General features: G+C 45.1%; 1 protein-coding gene across 1 annotated transcript; it reads left to right on the plus strand.

Moving 5' to 3' along the window:
• Window positions 1-18,527: 18,527 nt before the first annotated feature.
• On the plus strand, window positions 18,528-20,222 carry FIBIN (fin bud initiation factor homolog). The gene has a single exon (XM_056355074.1). It carries the CDS (start codon window positions 18,686-18,688, stop codon window positions 19,310-19,312), a length of 627 nt encoding a protein of 208 aa, XP_056211049.1. The 5' UTR covers window positions 18,528-18,685; the 3' UTR covers window positions 19,313-20,222.
• The last annotated feature ends 5,994 nt before the right edge of the window (window positions 20,223-26,216 follow it).

Raw genomic sequence — 26,216 nt, forward strand, 5'->3', positions numbered from 1 at the left:
CCCGCACGCCCCAAAATGGCTATAATTTGTCAAGCTTAAGAAAGAAATAAGAGTGTGGGGATATATGCCTTTGAAGGTTCTTTTAGCCAAATGGCTGATGTTGGGCAGACTCGCCCTTCCCCCAGCGTACTAAATTTCAGGGCAAGCTGAGTTCAGGCCCCTGGAACAGCTGACCTTTACAGCAAAAATGCTTTGCAATCCCTGACTAGTCGAAGCTGCCACAACTGAGTCAGAGAGACATGCTGGGAAAACCAAACACGAGTGTTTCTCACTGCTATTGAGAAGAATGATATGATCTCAACCTGGTATTTTTTATTCTTTTTCTGTGTGTGTGTTTGTGTGCTGAATGTTTACTGAAGCTCTGTCCTTCCTAGCTGATGCTTTAAACACAGGATTCTGTTACCTAGAGGGGATTTTTTCCCCGGTATAAAGAGTATGGCAAATAGTCTAGTCGTCCTTCAGTTTACCCTTGCTTCCTATCCCAGGAGCACTAGAACCGTGAAACTGCTGGCAGCTACCTGGAGTTGGACAAATACAGGTGTGACAGTAACTGCAAGAAAGGACGGGGACTGGGCTGTTACACGAAAATACTACCGTTCCAGTAAGCTTGTGAACCCATAGTGATTTATATTGTGCAACCAGAGCTCTACAGTTTTATTTCCTGGTCATATGAGCTTGAAGCCCAGTATGGTAATTCAGAACGTTGATTAGAGGCAAGAAATGTAAGAATCATTGAAATATAGTATTTTAGACTAAACTATTAAACAAGATAAAGTAGCAGTTTCCTAAAACTAACCATCAACCCAAACAACAACAGAAAAACCCCAATCCCCTAAATACTCTAGAAAACCACAAGAAGCAGAGCATTTCTTATTCACTGGAGAAATAAACAAAAGCAGTCTTCATCTTTAGCCTTGAGAAAAAGAATTAAAGCTGTCTGAAGTCTATCTAGAAAAAGCGCTCGTTTAGAGTTTATCATTTAGTGTATAAGTTCTGGTGGAGACTGTAATTTATCTGTTGTTTGTTCAGAACTTATCGTTGCAGGGTATTCCTCTTAAGCAGAGCTTGTTGGTGAAAAGTGCATAAGAAATGGCTTCAGGAGATATAGGAAGACTGGTAACCAGCAGCCCAACTGTACATAAGTCTGTTTTCTCACACGTCACATTCCCAGCACTTCAGCCTACACAGGGTTTAAACTGGTTTGGACTTCGTGCTTTCTTTTGGACTGGGTAAGGCTGTGGTTATGCCAACAAAAAAATCCATGAGGAGAGAGGGTTGCACACCCAGTTAGTAGATGACTGCAATATCAGAAGCTCGGTGAAAAGACAAGCAGCATAGGTAAAGCAGAAACAGCTAGCTCCTAACGGAGCTACATCCTAGCCAGTCGTACGTACAGGTTTCCCAGGCACCATTCCTTCCAAATCCAGCAAATCCACTATGAACGATTCACCTTATTCCAATGCACAGGATCACGCTAAACCAAAGACCTATTGTATTCATAAGACTTAATGATTTTCTTCTCATTTTTCCCTACATACAGACAAATGGAAGGTACCAGAGAGGTTCAGCCTCTGCAGTGCATCAGCAAAAGCACACGTGCCTGTGTTTAGAAGTGATCTTGGCCAGTTTGAAGCAGAGAGATGTTTTTTAAGTTCTTACCTGCTAGATCTGCTGTTAACAACTGCCTTGTTCCTCTCAGGTATTTTGTTTTAAAGACTTTAAAAGCCAAAAACACTAAGGGTTTAACTGAAAATGTTTGCAGGGGGGGAATGTTCAGGTTTTCAGTAGCATGATCCTGGCTCGGTGAGTTATGTGGGGATTTAATTTTCCCCTGGGTTCCTTGGAAACCTTCTATAAATGGTTTAAACTTATCAGGCTGGTTTCTTTAGTCTGCCTGGCTCCTCGGTGTGTGCTCTCCATAAAGGCTGCCTTGGGTTTTTATCACCTCATCATTGCTCCTGGTTCACTGATAACAGCTGGTGATAAAGGAAATCTCCATGTAGGCTAAAATTCCCCTGAAAAAAAAGAACAGATGGAAGGCTTAACCTTGCCCTTGTTCTCATCCCCACAGGGTATTTCCAGGGAGGATGCCTTCAGCAATCCCAGGCTCATACTTTTTTGCCCCATGTTAGGACAGAACTTTGTTTTAAGTTTGAAAAGGCATTTCTAGTCACATTAATATAAACTCTGCTGCGGTAGCTGGTGCAGCTGCAGGAGCTAGCTGTGGACCAGCCAGCTCGGTACCTGTTTGCTAGTAGTGTAGCTTTTGCAGTCCAGAACTCACTGCAATCTGCAGTGTCAGGAGTGGAGGTAGGTAAATACCTGGACATTTATCTTGAGCTGAGATCTGGCCACAAAGAGCTGCTATCGGTACTCGAGATAACACAAATCTGGAAGCTGTGCCTGTACATGGCAACCCAATACATTATGGCTGCTGGAAAAAAGTGGTAATCCCACGGATTTCCCTAGCAAGGAGCCTGAACCTCTGATTTATCAGCTAATGGCTTTCAGTATCCAAGGTTATCATTCTGGTAACACTCCTGAGGACTAGGATTTATACCTTCAGCAAGCAATAAGGTAGAAGGGCATGTCTAGCTGAACTCTTGATGGCAGTATTATTTTTTTTTCCTGTAAACCGATGTGTTTTTTCCCTGACGCCCTTCTGGTTTTCAGAAATCACTGGATTCATGCCACTACGTCCATCGTTTCAAATTTCAATTGTATTTCATTTCAGGCAGCACTTAAGAGAAATTTGCCATATTTACAGCATGTATAAGCAATTTCAAGGCAGCTTCACAATGCTCTAGGAAGAGCAAGTGTCCAAGAAAAATACAGCAAGAATAGTATAGCTTGATCTTCGTTAACTCATATGTTAAAAGAGTCACACGGTTGATGTGCAGCATGCAGCTGCACCTAAATAACAATGAGACCCAACAGACAGTGGTCCTTTCTGCTTCTAGAGGCATATGCTAACTGTCCGGGAACAGATATTGTTAATAAGGAGAATCACAAAATGATCATTTAAGGAAGAACAGCAAGTGGATTTCCACTCTGAGGCAACATCTGTGCCTTGTGTGTTAAATGTAGTTCAGGGAGAAAAGGACCTCGCAATCCTGAGAAAATATTAGATGGCAACAATAGTGAATCATCCCATTCTTGATTAGAAGTTACTGTGTTTTTTGTTTGGATAAACGGAAAGAGGAAAGAACTGTTCAGCTTATTTCTCCGTGGCCTGTAGCAGCAAACCTTACCTTTGTGAGTGGTGGCACAGTGCTGAGAAGGGTTGGAGCCCTGAACCCCGCCTGCTGTGGAACAGGCACAAAGCAATGAGCTTTCTGATGCCTGATGCTCAGTTCTGAAACTGCAAACTTTCAGCACCCCTGTTTTCTGCCCGTTGCACAGACACTTTCAGAAAGAGCATTTGTTGGGAACAAAAATATGCTGCTAACTCATTGGGATCTCTTGCACAGGTGACACTGACATGGGGAAACAGATCTCTCAAGCAGGACAGCCTGTTGCTGCCTGGATGTGGTGGGAGTCCCTGCTGCAAGGGTCCTTGCAACAGCATCTCCAGCTGGATCAGGTGAGACCCTCCAGGCTGCTGTCCTGCTGCATGCCTGTATCCTCCTGGGCTGTGGTCCCATGGGGCTGCTGTCAAAAGCATGAGCTGTTCCTATGACCTTAAACTGTGAACTAAGCACCTCCAAACTGTATTAGCGATGTACAAAAGCCTGTCCTACGTGACCACCTGTCAGAGCAGTTCCTACGGAACGCTGGTCATTCTCTGTGCACAGTTTGGTCAGTTCTGCAGGCAGAAGGGCTCGGGGCAGCTTCTTGGACTGCCAGGTTGTCCATCTGGGGTGTTATTCTGCACACCAGAGCGTGCAGCTAGTGCTAGCAGCTGGGCCCCACACAGCAGGCACTGCCTGGGGGGATTTCTGGGCCTTCCTAGATGTCCCTTTGGAGAGGTCCCACAGTAATGAGTGCTGTGCTGTGAGGTGACTCCATGCCCCAGGTCAGCCCCATGGCTCCTCTTTGCAGATGAATGGAGGTCTGGGGGGATCCTGGACTACCCCAGGAGCTGATGGCTGAAGTGTGCTTGGTTTATGCACAGGCACTGCCCTTACACCCAGCTACACCTCGGTTGTAGCTATGGGACAAACCTGAATTTCATCCTTACCATTGTGGTTGTGCTGGTTTTGGCTGGGACAGAGTTAATTCCCTTCGCGGTAGCTGGTTCGGGGCCGTGTTTTGGTTCTGTGCTGCAAACAGCGCTGGTGGCCAGGGATGCTTTAGCTCACGCCGGGCAGCGCTTGCCCAGCGCCGAGGGCTTTCCTGCTCCTCAGCCGCCAGCCAGCAGGCTGGGGGGCACCAGGGGCTGGCAGGGGACACAGCCGGGACAGCCGAGCCCCACAGACCAAAGGGACATCCCATCCCATGCGGCGTCACGCTCGGCATGGAAAGCTGGGGGAGAAGAAGGACGGGGGGGGACGTTGGGAGTGACGGCGTTTGTCCTCCCAAGTCACCGCTACGCGTGGCGGAGCCCTGCTGTCCTGGGGGTGGCTGGGCACCTGCCTGCCCTTGGGGAGGGGGGAAGGGCTTCCTCGCTTTGCATTCCTTGCATGCACAGCTGTTGCTTTACCCATTAAACTAAACTGCCTTTCTCTCAACCCACAAGTTTTCCCACTTTTACCCTTTGGATTCTCTCCCCCATCCCACTGTGGGGGAGCAAGCGGCTGCGTGGGGCTGCGCTGCCAGCCAGGATTAAACCGTAACAATTGTATAAGGATGAATATTATAACTATGGTTCAAATTTCACAGACCTCGCCAAGCCTTTCATGGAGTGTTGCTGTGACAGTATTGATACTACCGGTGAGGTTTAGTTTTGTTGGCATTTTTTCTAAAATGGACCCTGAGTATCCCTGGAGCTGACTGGCTAAGATTATCCATAACAGCCTCAATTTCATCAGCAAAGCAATGAACTAAGTGTTATAATTTGCATCAACAGGGGCAAAATGCTCCTCTCTCTGCTGTGTGCCTTTAAGGGCCCTCTGAGCTCCCACCCTGCTGAAGGCCATCTCCTGCAGAGTAACTCAGAATGGTTTGTGACCATTCTCCGTGCTCCTTGTCCTGCTTAAGAGCAGGATGTGGCTGCGAAGGACTTGGCTGCTCTGTCAAGGCATTTGAGGTTTAGGTCAGCACGGTCCAGCCGGCTGCCTTGACTGCGGGCAGATCTGGCCCACTGCCCTTCTCCTGGGGGAGACAAGGAACAGCTGCTCGAGCCGTCCAGCAGGGCTGTCGGAGCCTTCCTGGGGCACCAGCGTGGCCATCGCAGTGGGACCCGGTGGCTTTGGAATGGCACAGGAGCAGCCGGGCAGCACCGCCAGCCCCAGGGCATGTAGGTGGCAGCAGCTGGGCTGGCACAGGGGCACGAGAGTCTGCTGCAGGGGAGGAGGGCTGTGATTAAAATATGAAACTTTGGTGGAACGGAGGCCTGGGGTGGCTGCCTGCTAGAGCTACAAGGCACTCAAGTTGTCAGCCTCTGAACTGGCACTATAAGCCTTGGGGGAGGGGGGATGTGTGGAAATAAATTATATATATACAGAAGAGATTCTGCTACAGAGTCTTTCTAGCTGTGTGCATGGCTAAGAATTAGTGTGAGGAATGGATTAGTAGCAAGCACTGTCTGAACATTTGTTTCTCCTCAGATATTTTAACATAAAAGGGACTGCATTCAAGCAGCAGGGGAAAGTTGATTTTAAAATGAGGAGATGTGTATGGTTTAAATATTCTATAGTGATGTCATGGCAGGAAGTTAAGTCCTGATTTTTTTCTGGTTTAAACTTAGTGGAAAGGGTAAGAAAATACTTCAGCTGTACGATTGCTGTGCCTCTAAGTGGTGTGCTGCACGGAGCAGCTGTGTCTGCATGTGCTGTAATATACAGCATATGTCCCCACGTACCCTTGGTGCAGAAGTCACAGCTCCCCTGTGCTTACAAGGAATGACGCCGCCATCATCCCATTGCTAAATATGGTCCACAAAAGGCAGAGCTGTACATACAAAGCCCCCCGCACTAATCCTGTAAGGTAAAATATGTGTACTGTTATCTGTCTTCTACAAGGGGATAAACCAAAAAAGAGAGAACCTGTCAGTGACTACTTACAAGACAGTCTTAAAGCCCCCAAATCTATGAATTGCAACTTCCAGTACTTCCCTGGATGTCACAATATTTTCTCAAGGAGGCAACCAGCCTCATACACACCGAGGTCAAACCAGATTTCTGTGCTAGATAACCCAACCTGCATCCTGGATCAGGTTAGGTATTGATAGCAAAATGCAAGATGATTCCAGAGTATAGTATATTGCAGGAATCGCAGTCGGTCTGGTCAAAGAAACTTTCAAAACTTGATTTAAACCCCCAGCAAGTATAATATATTGCAGGAATCGCACTCGGTCTGGTCACAGAAACTTTTAAAACTTGATTTAAACCCACAGCAAGTGCTCAGACGCCCTGCAGTGAGACAGGCTGCCCCGCTCGCCCCGTGTGCTGCCCAGAGGCTGCAGCGGAGGGCAGGCGCTGCCTGGGGTCTGACACAGCAGCAACCGTGAGAAGCACAGAGGGAGAGAAAAGAGATATTGCTGTTCCTGCTCACACCTACTCTGTGTTTGTACACGTCTTTAAGCTTTTTCTAGTTGGCCCAAGCATGGTGAGAACAAATCAAGCGAGCAGCTAGACAAAGCCTTGGCATTTCTGACCTATGTCAGTGTGGGAGCATCCGAGCTTGCATCCAAGTGTGCCTTAGGATCCAGCAAAGCTTTCAGGAAAGTTTTGATGCTTTCTTTTTCATGTCTGAGTGGTGCAAGTAGCAGCAACCCTGGATGTTGGGGGTTTTGAGTAGTTTACATTGCAGAAAAGCAATGTTTTGATTATATTAAATAGCTGTCAGCCTTAGATGTTGTTCACAATCTGAACTGTTGATCTTTTACATGGATTTTTTCCTGAAAGAAAATCAGTTAACACTCACCATTAAATCAGTGAAAAAAAGTACACTTTCCTGACATATATTCTCTTTGATGTTAACTAATTTGCAAGCGTCTCTGTCCATACTTGTCTTTATCATCTTCATAGTCACTGTGAGAAAATGCTATTTTCACGTTTTTTTCTGGCTGATGCTGGTTTACATTTTGTTCTGTAGCTTCTAGTATTACATGTGGTTTAAATAGAAAAGACATGGTGGTAAAACAAAATTTCTATTATTATTTTGTGGGTTACCCTTAAATTGACCGGTACAATTTCAGAAGTATAAAGCAATTAGTGGGAAAGGGAGAAAGGGCTGAGATGCCTGGAAGGATGTGTGGTCAGCCCATTTTCCAGACCTCCCCTCAGGAGATCACCCATGATGTGTGAAATGTACTGGCTCACCTGGCTGACCCACTGATGGGGATGACGTCTGCTTCCTCAGACCCTTGTCCTGTTAGGACTCAGCATGTGCTTCACTTTCTGAATATAACCAGCCATGCTGAGTTTGGTTGGACTGTGTACATGAACACAGTTAAGTACAGACAGGAATGTGGCCTTAATTTGTCCAAAAGCACAGATGGAAAAGCAGGTCCATTTTTTTCTTCTTATGAATCTATAGGGATTACCCCATCACAGCGTGCTCCATCACTTCATGGTAAGTAGAGTTCAACACAATTTTAACCAGGCATGTAAAATACATAAACAACAAATAGAAGGTAGTGCAACAGCTTTAGAAGAACCCCCTGTGGCTCGGAATGGGCCCCGAGTCTTGTCCGTGTCCATTCCAGAGCCACCAAGAGGTAACTGAACGGCTCTTCTCACATGGCAACCTGCACACGTGCAATACTGGCCTTTGCAGTGTCAGTTCAGGGGGAGCTTCATTGTCAATGCAGCCAAGATTTAACCTTAAATATATCTTGTATTTAGGATAGACACTGCTTATTCTTTTTTTTTTTTTTTGGGGGGGGGAGTTGGGAAATCAGAATTCCCACATATTCCTTCAAAAAGGCTATTACCATGGTTCTCACCATGCCCTACATGCTCCTCTCAAAACAGCATGCTGCCCAAAGTGTTGCTTCCTAAGCAGAGAGACTGCAGGCACATTTGCCTGGCTGGGCAAGGTACACCTCCACCCTCAGGTTGCCTGTTGGGATTTTTTCTGCCACTCTCTCTATTTCAGAGATCCAGCCATCTTTTGTTGGGTTTTCACAGGTTTACAGGTGATGAGTGCTGAGGAGCTCCTGGCGGGGGGTTGTTACAGCATCGCAGAAAGGTGCCGGCTGCTCTCTAAAGGTCTGGTGGCTAAGGCTGCTTGCTTTCAAATCCCTCACAAAACCTGGCACAGACCAGCTCTCTCCAAAGAGTCACCTTCAAGATCCAGAGTCTTGGACTTGGCAGTGGAGCCTCCTGTCAACATCTGGTCCAAGAGAGGAGGGGAGGTAGGGCTGAAAGGGGATGCTTCCTGCGCCCATGCTGTCTCTCACAGATCCCACAGCAGCTGATGCTGATGATAGTGCCCAGAAGTGTGAATTTTGGCAGCCCCCTGAAGATTGCTAAGATTTTGGTGCTTCTAGAGGCATTATTTTGAGGTATGAAAGTCCTGTCTGCTTATGGCAGAGCTGGTATCCGCATTCAACAGATCAGTATACTCGGTTTATCTGTTTATTATTAGAGCAGCAGTGGCTGCCCCATCCCTGGCAGTGTTCAGGCCAGGTTGGATGGGGCTTAGATCAACTCAGTCCAGTGGGAAGTGTCCCTGCCTGTGGCAGGGGGGTTGGAACAGGGTGATTTTTAATGTCCCTTCCAACCCAAACCATTCTATGATTCTATGATTGTATGATTAGCTTCGACAAGTGGGGGACAGTTTACTTCCTGCAGTCTTACTTCACCGGCAAACCCTTCTGCTTTTAATAGGTACAGGGATTATGATGAAAGAAGATATTCTGTGCTGTTCCAGAGAGGATTAGACACCTTTCTATTTGCTAATGTGTTCCACTTCCAGCATATCTACTGCTGTAACATCTGGACAGAAAAAGATGTTTGGTAACCAGTGAAGTAACATGATAAAGTTACGATGTCTGGAGCAGATTGCTGTTGCGTTACTATGTGTTAGTCCCACACGGTGTGACACTATATCCAGTTAGTCACAGAGCCAGGTTTATATATTTGATAAAGAGATGAAAATGGAATTTTTAGTAGGGAAACAACAGAATAGAAAGGTTTCAGAGGAGATAATTTATTCCCTAAATTAGATTTCATTCATTTTTTAATCACAAGAGGCAATTAAGTGTTTTCGTTGCATTACTTAAGAAAATATTTTAATTGCTCAGCTGCTTCTAATCAAATTGTACAGCTAATTCTCTGAAAACGTTTGATAAACAAAACCATTTGTAAATGCCAACACTTCCGTACACCTCAGCAGAAATGAACCTCTGCTGAAAATCTGTACCAGAAGCATTCTCTGCTGTGATGACTTTTCTCATGCAACAACTTTGTCCCAAGGCTAGTCATCACGTATCAATAATTAGTACCAAATAGCTGGTGGTCAGAGAGAACTGCTCAAAAGCATTATGTACGCTGTAATTTCATTAACAATAGAAAACTCTTTTTTGTATCATCTGGAATTAACACAATGAGCAATCTAGGAATTACAACTGATATCTGGAAATGCCTAACATTTCTGGAAACTTATGTTTCCAGAAACAGCTAATGGTTCCTGTATTATTCAGTGTGCTGATTCCCAGATGACTCGCAGCCCAAAAAAAAAGAAAAGAGGCTACTGTCTACAAGTAACTTGCAAGTAAGCCAAGTGCAAGCAAGCCAGTTAGAATATAGAGCACAATATCTCCAAGATTCATCTTTGACTCTGGCCAGTCAAAGGCAAGGGGAAAGTTCCCATCACTTTCAGCAAGAGTTAGAGAAACTTTGTTTAGAAAACACAGTCCTCAATGTCTCTTTCCAAGTATCTTAGCTACTAAGGTAGTGAATTTCTCCATTTATGCTGAAGCAGCTTTGGACTCCTGATCCCTTTTTGTCACTGCAGCAGAAACAACAGCAGCAGTTATCCAGATACCATTCTCAGAGGTGTGCTTACGTTCTTGACAGTGAATTAAAGACTAAACTGATTCCTTTTAGAAAAAAAAAGGAGGGGAAATAATGCTTATAAATGGAGTAAAACAATCAAAAGATTTTATAATGTGCAAATTATTTAAATTTTTGCCACAGAATTAGTGGTCCTAGCTATGATTTATAAGGTGAGTCTTCTCAAAAGCTGTAGTATAATGCTTATTGCTCACTTTAACACTTTTGAAAATCCTTTTTTTTTTCTGATTTCAAATCCTACATTTTCAGGAACGTGAGAAACCACCACAAAACAAGCTTGAATTTGCAGCCTGTGGTTATCCGTGATCCCAGCTGGACTTCTTCAAAAGAAAGGTAGGTTAGTTTTAATAGATGCCTGAGTATGTTTTGATTAATGCATCCATCTTGGCAGCAAGACCTCCTTCTTGGTCCAAATTCTTCAGGTTTACAAGTAATAAAAAGATTACAAAACACAAAAGATTACAAACTACTGTCTGTGATTTTTCAGAAAGTCATGTCGGAGAGCTTGGCCCGATACTTTGTAGGCTGGAAGGGTTCAAATGTATGCTGTTTCTTTAAACAACAGCAAGAGCAGAAAATGAGCAAAATGTGGTTCTTTGAAGACAAATACATAAAAATGCATCAGGCAGTGCCACTTACTTGCAGCATGTCTGACAAATCCTCAGAACTGTGTCAGGACAGCAGCTGGACCCCGCAGCCCCTCTGGAAGCAGATTCCTGGGGCAGCAAAGGTCAAGCACATCCCAGAATCGTGCTCTGCACAAGGTGCTTTGGGAGGCAAGTGTGAAGAGAAGTGAAAAATGGAAGAAACCATATGATTTCATTACCCAAAGAAATCTTCACTGCCATTTCAAGCATTTTTATTTGTGGTGAACTACTCCTTCACCAAATTTACATTCAAATGACTCCAGTGCAACAAGAGGTTAAGAAAACAGGGGACATGTCACCCCCTGCTATCATCCCATGTGCCAGTGGGATGACTTTCTACAAAAAGAGGGTGATTTTGAAGTCCAGTGCCACAGCACTCAGGAGCATAACCTGCAAAACGTATTGTGAAGATGACAAAGGAGTGATTTAGCAGGTTTGAAACCAAGGGTGAAATCCCACCTCCCACCGAAGCTATGGCACGGCGCCAGGGGCCAGCTTTCACCCGGAGGTTATTGCTGGTATATCTCACTGTACCACAGGGGTGCCAGAAAGGGGAATATTAATTGCCGCCTTTGTCAAAGCAATATTTGTGCCCTTAATGGGGTGAAAGAGGCCACAGGCTCCCACTAATCCTTTCTGTTCAGTCATTATTGCTGCCACCTGCATATTTAATGCTGGCAACTTAATTAGGCAGGGTCTTCCTTGGGAGAAGAGTGGGAGGGGAAGGAGAGGCAACCCCACAGTCGTGGACAGGCTCCTTCTGCTCTGGAGGCTGCTGGCATCAGACAAACAGCACATGTTGCAGGTGTTTGACCCACGGAGGTGTCCTGCCCTGCCTTCCAGATGCGTCTGGAAGGTTTTGAATGTGCCTTCTTAATCCGAGGTTACAACAGTTGTCACAGCATCGCTTTGGTTTGATTGAACCTTCCTCGGGGTCCCGATAGGAAAGTGTTTTAAATGCCTCCAAAGCTGCCTGCTGTGAAAACAGAAGCATTTATTCTGTTACTAGAGGGAAATTGCTCTTCTTTGTGCTTCTGTGGGTGTGGGTGCTGAGGTCCTTCAGCAAATCTATGCTTGGGCATCACCTGTTTAACCCTGGAGGAAACCCAGGAAACTTCCAAGGCACCACAGCGCTGTGGTCTCAGGGTTTCTGGCACCCTGGCATGACAGTCCCTAGGGAAAGGCAGGCTGATCAGCTGGCACAGGCTCTGGGACCAGAAACCCCAGTGGGATTAAAGCACCAGAACAGACCAATCTGTGAGACCAAACATGGTGTTCAGAGGCCCTGAACGCCAGCAGCGAGGCTGGGGCTTTCTTATCCAAGGCATCCAAGCTGGATGAGCCATATTTCCTAAGCCTAAATTAACCTGCAAGCTTTACTCCATCCAGCTTCTTTCCATTAAAGCAGGTTATATGTCTTTGCTTCCTGACTGTAAATGTGGAAACAGGCAGGTAGTGTTCCTGCAGCTCTGCAGGACACCCGCACACATTGGGTCAAAGCCAGTTGTAGCAAATGACCGCGCTGGGGCTCCAGGTCGAGCGGCCGAGGCAAGTCCCACCAGCACCCATCGCATCCTCTGCAGGAGTGCCCGCAAAGCCACGAGCAATTCAGCTCCAATGCCAGCTCCTAAGTCACCCCCGTTCTGAAAAGAAGTCATAAATCCTAGCAGGAGGTATACATTCCCTATCGATACTCTGCACCAACCTCAAGCAGGGGAGAATAACGCAGTGTTAGGGCTGCTGAAAGAGTGCTCTGTGTGCAGCGAGTCATTAAAAACCTGTGGAACAGTCAACCGTGACTGCACAAAAATAAATATAGGGCTGACTGTAAATAGTGCCCCCTCACCTGCTTCTTCAAGCAGAATTTTATAAGAATGTTTGTTAAAGGGAATTATTTTTATTTTTTTTAACAGGGAAATTTTTGGTATAATTCAATTGAAACCATATGCTTGGTTTTAAGCTGCTCAAACAGAGTCAGCCTAGTTTTAAATTTAATACACCGTTAAAAAACACCTAAATAAAAATCCAAGTTGAATGTTTTGGGATACAAAAAGGACATTTTCCAACTCCTAAAAAACAGATCTGGGAATACAAGTGAATTTTACTATAGAAGCATGTTTTGTTTTATTCTTTAATTGCTACATTGGGAAAGGTATGGGTGAGAGGAGTTTAAACCAGCTAAATCCCAGGATATTTTTTTTCCATCTTCTCTCACTTTTATCTGACAAAGGATACTATTATATAAATATTTCACTTTTATCTAAGGCAGAGAATAGAAAGGCTAAACCATTTCAGAGACGTGTTTAACAAAAGTACATGCAGTTGGTTAGCCCCGAACATGTAGGCTCCCACTCTAAATTTACAATCAGGGACTCTAAAGGGTCCAGTGAGCAGAGGAAATTTGATGACTAACCAGAATAAAATGTGTCAGGATCTAGCTTTTATTCACAAATTCATACCTGATTTTAATACATAAGTTTATGTGTGTAAATGAGAAAATGCCATCCTTATAAAGGTGGCAAAGCTGGAAATTATGCGCTGTAAAATCTGCTTAAAATGTTGGGGAACCGGCCTAGAGAATAGGCGTGAAGGTTCAGCTTTCAGAAAATTTAGATGTTTTTAAGACCCTGCCTCAGATGAATACATTAGATCACAGGACTGCAAATCCTGAGCAACTGTATCAATGGATTCCCATTGGGAATGACATCAGCATTCCTCCACCAGACTCTCCTAGGTTGCTTCCAAGGCTTTTATTCAAATTCTTTTCCAACTCTGCCTGAGCAGAACATGTCAGATCATAAGCTTGCTCTATTTTGCGAGAGGGAGAGAAAGAAAGAGAAGAAAAGTCAGGGTCTTTTAAAAACTCCAAATAAATCTTATTTTACTTCTAACAGGTTAGAGGCAAGGAGAATGCATTATTATGAATAATTAGTGAACTATGTTTCTGTAACATCTGCAAAGTGTATGTTTTCACATACAGCCTTTTCACGTTCACATAGAGCATTAAAAATAACACAGACAGGACTGAAAATCAAATCAACATTTTAGCAGCACGATAGACTGTCTCTGTAACAAGCCACATTTACAGTCATGGGGAAACTTCTCCACGTGCAGGCCAATAATGATGCTTTTTTAAGTGTTTTCATTTCCACTGAGGAAGTGTTATTATTTCCACTTCAGGAACCTTGCTGAAGAAATGCTAGTGATACTCCTTTTGGGGTTCAAGGGTTTTCATCAACAGACAGAAATGGCGCTAGTATTATAATACCAGTAATTATTCACCCTTCTTCATCTCTCTTTTAATCTCTTCCCTTCTTAGGAAGCGTTCAGATGCATCACTTCTCTTTTCAAAAATAACCTGAGCGCATCCTCAGTTTTTTTCTTGAAGAAAATTGTATTTATATAAAGTAAACCAGCACCTGCTACACAGCCAGGCTGCGGTAAAATCTCTTTCTGTATTTTTCTGCCAAGGTTGAGCTCGTTTTGATGTTGGCTGAAGCTGAAGCAGATTCAGTACTAATTGTATATTCTTCTGACACAACCAGCCTGACAGACCCTTTCTATTATTCACATCCAGCCTCATACCCAATACTTCCTACAGCTACTCGTGTCTTTTGGATTTGGCTCTTCGTCTTGCTTATCCAAGAAGGGCCGGCGCTAAAGGACTCAGAGAACTCTATGCCCAGACACAGCTGAGCTTTCAGCCTGAAACCGATGAAGAAGAAAAAGGTTATTGCCATCTGCCAGCCTTCAACGTAAGCTAACAGCAAAGTTGTTTTCTCCACAAATTGGTATCGGAGAAATGTCTTGTCCAGCTGTTCCAATTCTGAATTAAGTGCACCGTTCTGACAAATTCAAAATTTCAGTGTAACAGCAGATAAGCATGGTGGTCCTGGAACATTCAGTATGGTTCATGCTGTGGCGTATTCAGTCCTAATTTCTGTTGCATTCCAAAGTTCTACTGCATGAATATTAAGTGCATTATAAAAGTTTCATTCTACAATTTTTTTTTCTATTCTGCAGAATTGCTGGCATATTCCTATGGCAATTTTCCTACAAAAAAACCCTGGCATTATTCTTTCATGGGCTATTTCATGCCCACCTCACTTGATGCCATTTGAGTGTTTAGTGCTACACCCTACAATTAGAAATTACACACACATACTTGTTAGTCTCATGTTTAAACAAGGTATCTTTATGTAAAGCTATAGAACAGTTCCCAGCAGGAAAACAGAAGCCAGTAGTCAGAAAACAACATTTATACCCTAAAGCCTGTGGGGCCTTTAGGACCATATAACATATATCTGTTCTCCAAATTAACGGCCATTTATATCTGAAACATTCTGATGCTGCAAGGTTTACCGTGATCTGCGACAGAAATAGCAAGCCTGCGTAAGCCAAGAACCAGAAATGAAGCACTGCTGGCAGGGGAAAATTATGTGAGCATCACCTGAAGCCCAGTGCCAAGCTGCATATTTGCCATCAGTTATAGGCAGTTTCTGGCCCAGTTGGTGCTGTTGCAGGAGAGGTCATGCAGAGTAAATTCTGCAATTCTTTATAGTACTATAAACCTAAAGCGGTTCAGTGGAAAAACAATGGCTTTACCACAGCAGAGTGTATCATGCCAAGTATTTGGAAAAAAGACAGTATCAGTATGCCGCTTTAATTTTGTTTTCAGTATTTTTCCCTCATTTTATGCAAAGGGAATTTTAAAATGCTTGAGCAGGCACGGAGGGTAAAATACTGTCACGCTGAAATCAATGGGCCTTTTGACAATACCAGGATTTCAATGAGGGCCTTCATGGGAGCATGCCACAAGGCACAGCTGTTTCTTGGATGCATCCCAAAAGCTCCCCAGATATCTGATCTCAGTCAAACTACCCCTATGGGTTCCCAGCAGAAAATGCAACATTCAGCAGAAAACAGCTCGCTCTCCTCCCTGCTTCTCTCCACCCCGCGTTTCTGGTATTCCTGAGAAATCCCTTCTGTCCTCCTTCAGTTTTATTGCCCTCTGTGCCTTCTAGATAATGCCAGAAATTACTTTGTAAAACTCTTTGTTAACACTATTTTTATGTTATTTCAGCCATTGCTGTGGAGTTCCTAATGCCATTAACTGTGTTGAACATGTCTGACCCTTCAGCCCCGGTCTTGATGGATAAAGGTAATCGTTACTTTCAGTGTGTGTCTTTCAAAAGAATAATATATATATATATGATTTTCATTTGTACGCACGTGGTTTTATGGACAGTTGAAGGGTATTCATATTAGATTATCTTGGTGCATTCTCAAGACTTTTGCCTTTTACACGTCATTTTGGACTGAATAACAGCTACTCATGCACAGTATTGTTCTGTCGACGTAAGCCTACATCTTTTCCATTGTTTGGTGCTTTTCAGTTGACACTTAGGATTCTGTTGGGTTGTAATCCTGAACCATAATAGGTATTGCCTCGGATCAGGCTGTTGTGTACCTTTCAGCAAGTTCCAGCTTTTACCAAATCTTTGCCCACTGAGTCACCAAGGCTGCAGATCCCGTACCGCAGACTTCCTTCAGAAGCAGACATTCCAAGTGGGTTACTTGGGGAGAAGCTATTTTGATGTAAAATTTAAATAAAACTCGGATAATGTGTCGTGGATTGAAAACAGCAGTGGCTGGGAGTCGGCAGCTGCAGGAGGGAGCAACAGACACCTCTTAGTCTCTGAATGTTTGAAGAGATGGAGAAAAAGGATTTACTAAGGCTGAATTCTTTTTACCCACTGTGGCACTGGTGAAAGCATAACCATGCTGACAAAGCTATAGCCGAGTGATTTACAGCGCGGTACTTCCATCAAAAGACCTCAAAAGTGGAGTCCACCACAAACCAAGCATCAGCCAAACCAGTCAGCTGGCAGGAACACCAGCCTGGGTGGAAACTTCTGTAGATAAAGTACTATGGCTGGCAAAGAATTGGGAACCCAATAAAATATTAGGTGAAACAAGAGCATCCTGGGAATAAAATTGTTTGAAAGAGCCCCTGTTGGCAAACACAGGCCAAGGACAAATGCCAAGCGGGCTCAGTTGAATAAGCTTTAAACCTTTTATAGAAAGCTGAAGCACAAAAGCTTAGCCTAATCCAACCTATTTATATGAGTGTTTTCTGAACTTAATTACAAATTTAAAATGTTTCCAAATGTGTGGAGTGTTTCTGTTTGGATAGCCTGTCTGGCCTGGGTTCTCAGCGGCGCAAAAGAAGATGCCTGGACTCTTGCAAACATGGCTCATCTTGAGGTGTACATGCACGTGGCCATCGCTGACTCCAGGGCTCGGAACGACTGCTGTGAAGCAATGGAGTAAGGGAAGGGTCCAGCTGTGACCCTTGCTGCCTCGGGGTTAGGGTTTTGTTGCTTGGCTGACCGGTAGGTTTATTTTTTGCTCATGTTTCTTGGTGTTTGTTAGTCTTATGACCTTCTGTGCTTACGTAAAGCGCTCCGGCAGGCTCTGAAGTCAATGCCGGGGAAGGCTGATAGCACAGGTTATCGTGCAGCGTTAGGGCCACGCTGACAGTGGGAGCTTGCACCGGGTGCGGCTGTGTCATCCCTGAAAGGGCCTGGCCGTGTTGCAAAGCCCACCAGCGAGCTCCCAGGAACCTGCCCACAGGTAACGGGGGCAGAACAGGCAGCCACCATGGGCAGGGATGTGGGGCCAGGGGAAGAGAAGAAAAAGGGAGCAGGCAGTGGAGCTCGACGTGCTGGAGCAGGAGAATAGCAGCTGATCCCTGCAGTGGGCTATCGGCCCCACGTGCGCCCGGAGACGGGACAGCCTGTGGCTACAGAACGAAGCTGCTGCAAGGGAACGGGCTCGAGACTGTGTTTGGAAGCCTAAAGGTGTCTAAAGTCACGTCACCATAAGAAATGGTAAAGCCAAAGTCCCCCGAGTCCCTTCAGGCTCTACATTGTACAGTGCCCAGCGTAACGGTGGAAAAAGCAGAGCTACAAGCTAAGCGTCAGGCCTCTTTCCCAATGAAGTTAACTGTAACCATCGTAGCTATTTGCATCACGCAGAAAGTATCAGGATGGCAGCTAAAGTATACATTAAAGAGGCGTCATAAATATTTTTGCATGCAAAGCCCTCACGAACAGCAGCAGGAGCCTTCACTCTGGCTGACTGCAGGGTCTGGTACAACCTCTGCTAGCTGATTTTTTTCCGTGGAAGAGGAAAGATGCTGTGAAAAGAGCCGGTAACTTTACAGACCTTTTGTGATCTCACCTTGATTTAAGAACCCAAACAGAGTAAGGACAGATTTACACAGGTTTCGTACAGGGACCGACCCCGCTGTAACACAGCTACTGGATTCCCGTGGAATAATGTATCAGGAGGGAGAAACGCCGGAGGTTTTACAGAGCGGACTGCACCTGGATTTTCCTCAGCCGCGCCTGACGTTTTGTTTAAGGGCAGATTTTGCATCTCACCTCCCTGTCTGCGCCCTACACCTTGTGCTCGGACCCCCACCTTCCTCCCCCGGGTCTGGCCTGGGCGGGGGGCGGGGGCTGCTGCCCCCACCGCGGCCCTTCGCAAAGGGGGGAACGAGGGGAGGTGCCGGTGTGGGGGTCGATGCCCGGGGGCGGGGGTACGCGCCGCCCCGTGTGTCCCCCCGGGGCGGTGCCCCGGTCCATGCCCGGGGCGGGGGGCGAAGTCCGGGGCGGGGGGCGGCCCGGCCCGGCGCGGGGGCCGCTCCCCGCCCCCCCTCCCCCCGGCTTTTAAGGCGGGCAGTGCGGCGTCCCCCGCCCAGAGCGGGCCAGGCCTGCGCCGCGCATCCCGGCCGGCCCGCAGCGCAGCGCAGCGCAGCGGGGCCGGGCAGCCCCATGGGGCGTGGGCGGCGCGGCCGGGGGCAGCGGGGGCCCGGCCGGCTGTAGGCTGCCCGCCGCCCGCCGCAGCATGCCGGCAGCGCTGCGCCTGCTGTGGCTGGGCTGCCTCTGCAGCCTCTGCCGCGGGTACTTCGAGGGGCCGCTGTACCCCGAGATGTCCAACGGGACCCTGCACCACTACTTCGTCCCCGATGGGGACTACGAGGAGAACGACGACCCCGAGCGGTGCCAGCTGCTCTTCAGGGTGAGCGAGCAGCGGCGGTGCGGCGCGGCGGCGGCGGGCGGCGGCGGGCTGAGCCTGCGGGAGGAGCTGACGGTGCTGGGCCGGCAGGTGGAGGACGCGGGCCGGGTGCTGGAGGGCATCGGCAAGAGCATCTCCTACGACCTGGACGGGGAGGAGAGCTACAGCACCTACCTGCGCCGCGAGTCCGCCCAGATCAGCGACGCCTACTCCAGCTCGGACCGCTCGCTGAGCGAGCTGGAGGGCAAGTTCCGCCAGGGCCAGGAGCAGGGCGGCCGGGAGGAGGCCCGCCTGGGCGACAGCTTCGTGGGGCTGCTGCTGCACGCCCGCGCCCTGCTGCGGGAGACCCGCCACATCTCCAGCGGGCTGCGGGACAAGCACGACCTGCTGGCCCTCACCGTCCGCAGCCACGGCGCCCGCCTCAGCCGCCTCAAGAACGACTATCTCCGCGCCTGAGCCGCAGCCGGCCCGGCTGGGGCGGCACCGATGCCCCGGGGAAAAAAAACACCAAAAGACACAAACAAAAACTTATTTATTGCCTTTGACTTCCTAAACAATTAACGCCTTTTTATAAAGCGGGAGGTCAGAGGTATGTTTAAGTTAATATCGCATATTTAAGGAATTACCCTGCGTATAGCGTTCATCCAGCGTTACAAAGCCAAGGTGGCTTTCTGGTCCCCCCGCCCTGCCGGGGGGACGGGGGGGGGAGGCAGGTGTGGGGGTCCCCGCCGCCCCACATCCCGTGCCGCAGCTGCTGGTGCTGCTCCCGGCCCCCACCGCCAGCCGCTGGCCGCTGTCGCCTCCCTAACCGTGTATAACGCTCTGTACGCCGCGCACCCCCAGCGCTCCGCTGCGCCCCTGAAAGCCGGGATGTCCGCTTGAAAGCCGGGATCTATTCTGGCAGGATTTGTACCCTCCAGGCTTGTCTATCTGTGACTCTATTGTAACCCCGCGAGCCAGCCAGAAGGGCTTATGTCAAATCCTAAGAATGCTGATGTGGATTTGAAGAAGGAGCCCCAGCAGCGATGCCTGTTTCAGATCCCAAACGTGAGAGCCAGGTTTCTAAAAGCACGTTTCCAAAGCAGACGAAAAGGTTTGGCCTGTGCCACCACAGTGACGCTTCTTGTTGGTGCCTTTGTACTTTTGCTAGCTATGCTATTAATAAAACTATCGGTGCGCCTAGACAATAGCAGAAGTGCCTCGTGGGAAGGGGAAGGAGAAGGAGGATTGTTTGGGTTTGTAGACTCGTTGTTATCTAATTGTCTGTTTGGGGTAATACAGCTACTAGGTTACAGATACTGCAGGCAGAATCACTGTTTGGATGACAAAAAGTTCCTATGTTGTTTTAATAAATATCTGAAAATGATGTGGAAGCATACTTCTTTTTTACTGTTCTGCTCGAGATGCTCTTGATTTAGAACATGCTGTTGTAATGTGTGTTTTCAGCAGAAATTGTATGTAGACCCTGCCAAATGAAATAACTCGCTTTTTTAGTAAAAACAAATAAAAACTTACAGACCCCAGAGGTAAGCAAGTTTCATTAAAAGTAATGATACAGGAGGGTACGTAGGGCGGATATTTTATGAGTTCCAAAGCCTTTTCAAGAAACTAGCAAGCCCACGGCACTGGAAGAGCAACTGTTGGCACATTTGAGGTCTGATCTTGTTAACCCTGCTCATGTTCAGTTATACTTTGGTCTGCAGACCGTCCAGTCTGTAAGGTACCCAGCAAGGCAGTGGGTCAACGTAAGTCGCCTGGGGCCAGAGTGCTGAAGGCACCAAGAAATGTCTGATGAAGGTAGGTGCTTACGGAATGTCTGGACCACCCAGGCAGCTCACTTTCCCTAAAGGCAGTGCGGTATAGCTCCCACCAGGATACCTTAGATGTCAACTGGCACCTTTAGATCCCCAGTATCTTTGAGGACCTGCCTGAAGAAAATGAAACATTTTATTTATAGACTTCAGTGGAACTGCTCAGTGTTGTTTTCGAGTATGTCGTCAAGTTAGAAGGCATGACAGGGGACAGGGTCTAGGTCTTAAAAAATATTTTAATTTGTGATACTTTGCTTGCCGCTAGCATTGGCTAGCACAACACAAGAGCGAAAAGGGCCACCTGAGTCACTGAGTTGTCTGCCCACTACCACAGCAAACCATATAGCATTTGTGGGATGGACCAAACCCTAGAAGTATCTGAGGGTCTCATTCACGTCCAGTCTCTCCTTTCTCTTGGAATCTTACCTGTTTAGAAGTAGGTACCAAAGATGTCATGAGGTTCTATTTGTGCGCAGGTGCCTCTTAAAAGGAGTTTTAGTCTCTGCTTACCCACTTGCTGAGTTAACAGATATAACGTGAATTGTAAACATCAGAAAAGAAACTCAAATGGCAGGCCATGCTGGGCTGTTAGCCACATGAGAGCGGTATTCGAACCATAATATAGAAAAATAGTAGTAGTAGTAGTAGTAGTAGTAGCAGTAGTAGTAGCAGCGTAAGCCATAGCATCATGAATAAGCTTGAAGCAGCTTGGCTATTCTGTGGGCAGTAGCAAACTTTTAGTCAAGCTCAAACTATCTCAACGTACACGGCATACCAGGAGAGGCAATGTTTGCAGGGCGCTGCTTTGAAAAGGAGATTATGTGACCTGTGGAGACATAATGTTATCACTCGTTCTGCTCAATACCCTGTCTATAAGTTGTTATCTGATGAAACAAACCCATTTCTTTAAAATCCACACTATGACAAACATGAACATTTTGATAAATGTCTCCGTTGACATGTTTCAGCAAAGTATAAACATTTTTATATTTGAAATAGAAACAAAATCAGAACTCTGCTCTGTAACATTGATTATAAAAGGCTTTAGATGTTCTCTTTCAAAAAGAAAATGCGTACATCTGAGTCTGGCCTACACGTAAGTTCACATGTTTAGTAAAAAAGGCCAACCTTACTGTGAAGGTTGAACTGTGAAGCCAGTACAAAACTCTTTTAGGACTTTTAAATCTAGTAGGATTTGATTTATATAATTTTGGCTGGTCTAAGCAAACATGTATATTAAATGTATCCATTAAATAAATCAATTTTGAGTCAGAGCTGGTACATTAAATGGCTTTTATAAATCTGCAGTGCCTGCAGGAACTGGGTGTTTAGTGATGGCCAGCAGTGTAAAGTTTTAAAGTCAAAATAGCTCTTTAAAAACTATGAAAGCTACATTGCAACTCTCTTTGCAATCTTAAAATTATCTTCCGCTTTAGCTTTTTTATTTGATAAAACTTATTTAAGAAAAACAGATTAAGATCTTCTGGTTTTATGCAGCCTATTGCAAATGGTAAAGGCCTTTTTATATCACTGAAACTCAGTAAGGATTTTGAAGCAGAGAGCTTTAAAAGGATGATTGTAGCAGCTATTTTGACCCAATAGCTCCTCCTGTTGTGTTTAAACATTGCATCAGTATTGGGCTCTTTTTTTTTTTTTTTTCCTTTCCTTTTTTTTTAATGCAGAAGTTTGAACCAAGGTTAAGCTGACTCGGTCTTTTTTTTTTTTTTGTGATGTACTGAAGATTTTCAAAACAGGTACTGTTTTCTGAATTTATTAGAGTTGATGGTACTGAAGAGAAGGCATCAGTGTTTTCTGAAGCAAAATAACGATCAGCACTGGATGCTGGAACAGTCACAGAGAGCTTACTTAAGTTTTCTTTGCTGCTCAGCCTGTGATTTAACTCCTCAAGAGTCAAAGCAAGGCATTAGGAGATGCACCTCTGCTCCTCTCCAGGTAACTTTTGAAGACAGTAGTGCTCTGCTGTGGACATTCTCATTCACTGGCACCGACGTGGAGAGGGAGAAGCTCAGAGTGTGAGCACGGAGCACACTGTGCTCTCACATCAGCACCGATGAAAACTTGGGAAAGAAAAGGCTGTGCCTGCCTTGTCTCAAGTCCATGGCTAAGAACTTAGCGGGGGGTGTGTGGGGGTGTTACAAATTGTGGCTTCCAAAGTTTTTCAAAAACACAGTAAGCCTCTCAAAAATCCTGGGCGCGCCAAGCCGGGTGTATGAGTTGTCTGAAGCTCAGCTGATACTTCTGTAGTTGTCACGTGCTGAGACGTGGGTTGCCAACATACGTACCTCAGAAGCAAAAAATAGACTTGCCTTAGTCAATGGAAACAACCTGGGGAGCTACAGAGAAAGCGTCAGCTCTGGCTATAGTCTCACACAGAAAACACGTATTCTGTGGAGAAATTCTGCTGGGTACATCTGTTGCTGTTGGTCAGTTGTCTATTTAGATGGGCTTCGTGTGACTTCACCTAAGTTTTCAGCTAACAGAGAGGTGTTGTTTAGTTAAATGTATTTGACAGCCACTATTCATGAAGTAATCCTGTATGTTCAAAATCTGGCATTTTTTCTATCTTTTAAAATGTATTTTTACTTACAGCCCACTGGGGAATTTCTTCTCTATTACTTTGATTTTTGGCGAGCCATTAGCAAAAATTGAACAATTTGTGGGTCCGTATTTCATTCCTGAAGTATGTGAAACTGGCAAAAATACTGACCCCACTACATGCTTTTAAAAAAAGCCTTTATTAGAATATATACATACAAAAAGACTGTAACTCTCTGCTTATTTTATTTTCTTCATAGAGTTGTCATCCTGCCTACGAGATCAGTTTACGACTGGAAAAGGCAGGATTTAATGACGAATTCTGTAACACGAAAAACATATGGTCTCCATAATCATTACATTTTTAATGATGTGGCTTGGACAGAGTCATTCATGGCTTGTAGAGCCATTCGTCCTTGAAAACTGCCTTACCTTGGGGAGGTATCGCTGACAGTCTCCAACATGCCATTAACATTCCTTCATGGGGAAAGACAATGCCAAGTGTATCGTATTTTCTCAGATGACAACCTTCCTTTGGCCGTATGTATACCCCTTTTAAGTGCTCAGAAACTGCCGATGTAGTAGTAATGGATTGTGTCTGAACTTTTTCGGGGGGGGTGGGAGGGTGTCCTTGGAGAAGGTTGGCTTAGGGAGAGATTCGTTAGCAGTGCTAAATATTGGCAAGTATTTTCCCATACTTTTTCCACGCTGCAAACATTTCACTGTGACAAGAGTTACCAACATAAATTAGTTTTACTGTAAATAATAGGGATTTTACTATAGACAGACTGTCCAAACTGCAAGGTGGTGTTTTTTTTTTCCTATCTACCTATCGTCTCTTTTCAAAAATAACTTGATCAAGATTTTCAGTTTAGTGCTAGGTCCAAGACAATTAATTCAGTGGGCCTTTGGTCTTAGGTTCTTAGTTTTTTTACTTAAATCTAAGAGCTTATTATGCTTTTACCTGGGTAATGATAAAGAATTCTTTCCCATATGCTTTCTGTGTTGACAACTCTTTGGTTAATCAGGAGCGGTCAACTTTCCTTGATAGCAGGCTTTGTCCTTCTTAATGAATATGAATTTGCTTCTGATTTAATGTGATTTAACTGAGATTTGTATTAAAATTCAGAGTAAATTAAGTGCATATGTTAATTGCAAATTATTTTTATGTTTTGATGCTTTCTTACAGAGTAATATACTTACTAACTCTGGACTCTAACAGAGGCACAACAAAACACAAGTTAGTTCATAACTGGGTCAGCACACAGCTCAGGATGCTATCAAGTTTGTAATTTTAAATATATCTTGCATATCCTCTAATTTCAGAAGAATAACGCTGGGAGTGGGGGGGATGGGGGTGGGTGGGCAGGGACAACTGAATGGACAACAGGTAAACCATGCTCAGGTTTTTCATTATATGAGCACAGAGCAATAAATCTGACTGTACATCAAGAATGAACTGAAGTTCACCCTGTGCTCCTTTACCATGGAAGCTAATTTGCAACCAGGCCCAGTTTTCATTTCTGACATTTATATTTCTGTGGCAATTAGGGTTTTCAGCTAGCCAGGCATTTGACTGTGCTACATATATATTTATTTATAGCTCCTACCCTAATCACCTTTTCACTGTGTCTGGTTCCACAACCATTTGCAGGCTGCATGGTATTAATTTGCTTATACTGTCTTACTGAATTTAGTATTAATTTCTCTGTGTTTCTAAGCTACACTTCAGCCTGCCCTGCCCCACAGACCTGCTCCAAGCTGCTGCTTACATGCCCCCAGCCTGCGCGCAGAGCTGATGCTCACAGGACCAGGAAAACGTCATTATTGTTGGTATGTCTGACACCACTGGGAATACTAGTCTAGTTCATAGCCTTATAATGTAATGTCAACGTAACAAATTTATTGGCTGAACACCAGAGTTTGCTTCCTAAGGAAGGTCTGCTTCTTATGCTCTTTGCATGTTAGCCTGTAACTTTAAATTTTGCAATGCCCTTTACCTACTAATTGCTGCCAACCTTCAATGTATTTGGTGGTAACTTACTGCATAGACTTGTAGTCACATGGAAACCTATGGCTTCACCCCCATGATATCGTACCTCCCCCTATGAGTGACAGCGACAGAGCAAAGCCCAAAGCGAATCAGTAAATTGATAGTGTGCTACAGGGTTCAGCAAAACCATGTTGGTTGTGACAGTAAAAAGGCACGTAAATGCACAGTAAAATAAACAAGGTCCAGATTTCCACTGTGTAGCACTTCTGACATACCTCTTAAAATTCTTTCTTTTATGGATATGCAGCAAACACAGGCACAACACTAATGATTTATATTTTTCTGAGTTATGTCACCTTGAAGGCAGTTTGTTTTTATTTCCACTCAGGATACTTTTCCACTTGCGTATTATGTAACAGTCCTTATAAAAATAAAGACCCAGTATTGCAAGCACCTCTGAGCTCCAGTTACTGAATGAGACTTATGACCGTTTCCATTCTCACACCCTCCTTATTATGCTTATAGTACTTCAAAATGTTCCCCTTTTGGCTTGGTAAAAAAAAAAAAAACCAAAAACTCTATTATTGGTATATGTACAGCTTTTCTTCCTAATGTCTAAACATAATTTCTTCTGGTTCTTTTATTTTCAGCCTGATGGGGATTTATATGTATGCTTATATACTTAGTTCACGTTCATAACAGATTTCACTCATTAAAAACCTTTAAATACATTATTTAGACACAATTTGATTCGGTTCTCCACACAAAATAAATGCACTTGATTCTCCTTTTGATTAGCAAAAATAATAAATTAATTATAAACAAACAATATAAAAAGTTTTCTTTTGGCCAGTATGCATTTAATAGGGTGTGCACTAGTTCTAAAATAAAAACAAAGAGGCAAAATTAAAAACTGTGGCTTCTCAAGCAACAAGCTATGTTCAGCACCAGCAAAATGTTCACACAGCTCTTCCTCAGAGCTACCACTTGCAGATTAGCA

Source organism: Falco biarmicus, chromosome 10, assembly GCF_023638135.1.
Source record: "Falco biarmicus isolate bFalBia1 chromosome 10, bFalBia1.pri, whole genome shotgun sequence".
In the NCBI taxonomy this organism is placed as follows: domain Eukaryota; kingdom Metazoa; phylum Chordata; class Aves; order Falconiformes; family Falconidae; genus Falco; species Falco biarmicus.

Bases quoted from the DNA above. Each gene is read 5' to 3' on its own strand.
- FIBIN (XM_056355074.1), top strand. From the start codon at position 18,686: ATGCCGGCAGCGCTGCGCCTGCTGTGGCTGGGCTGCCTCTGCAGCCTC.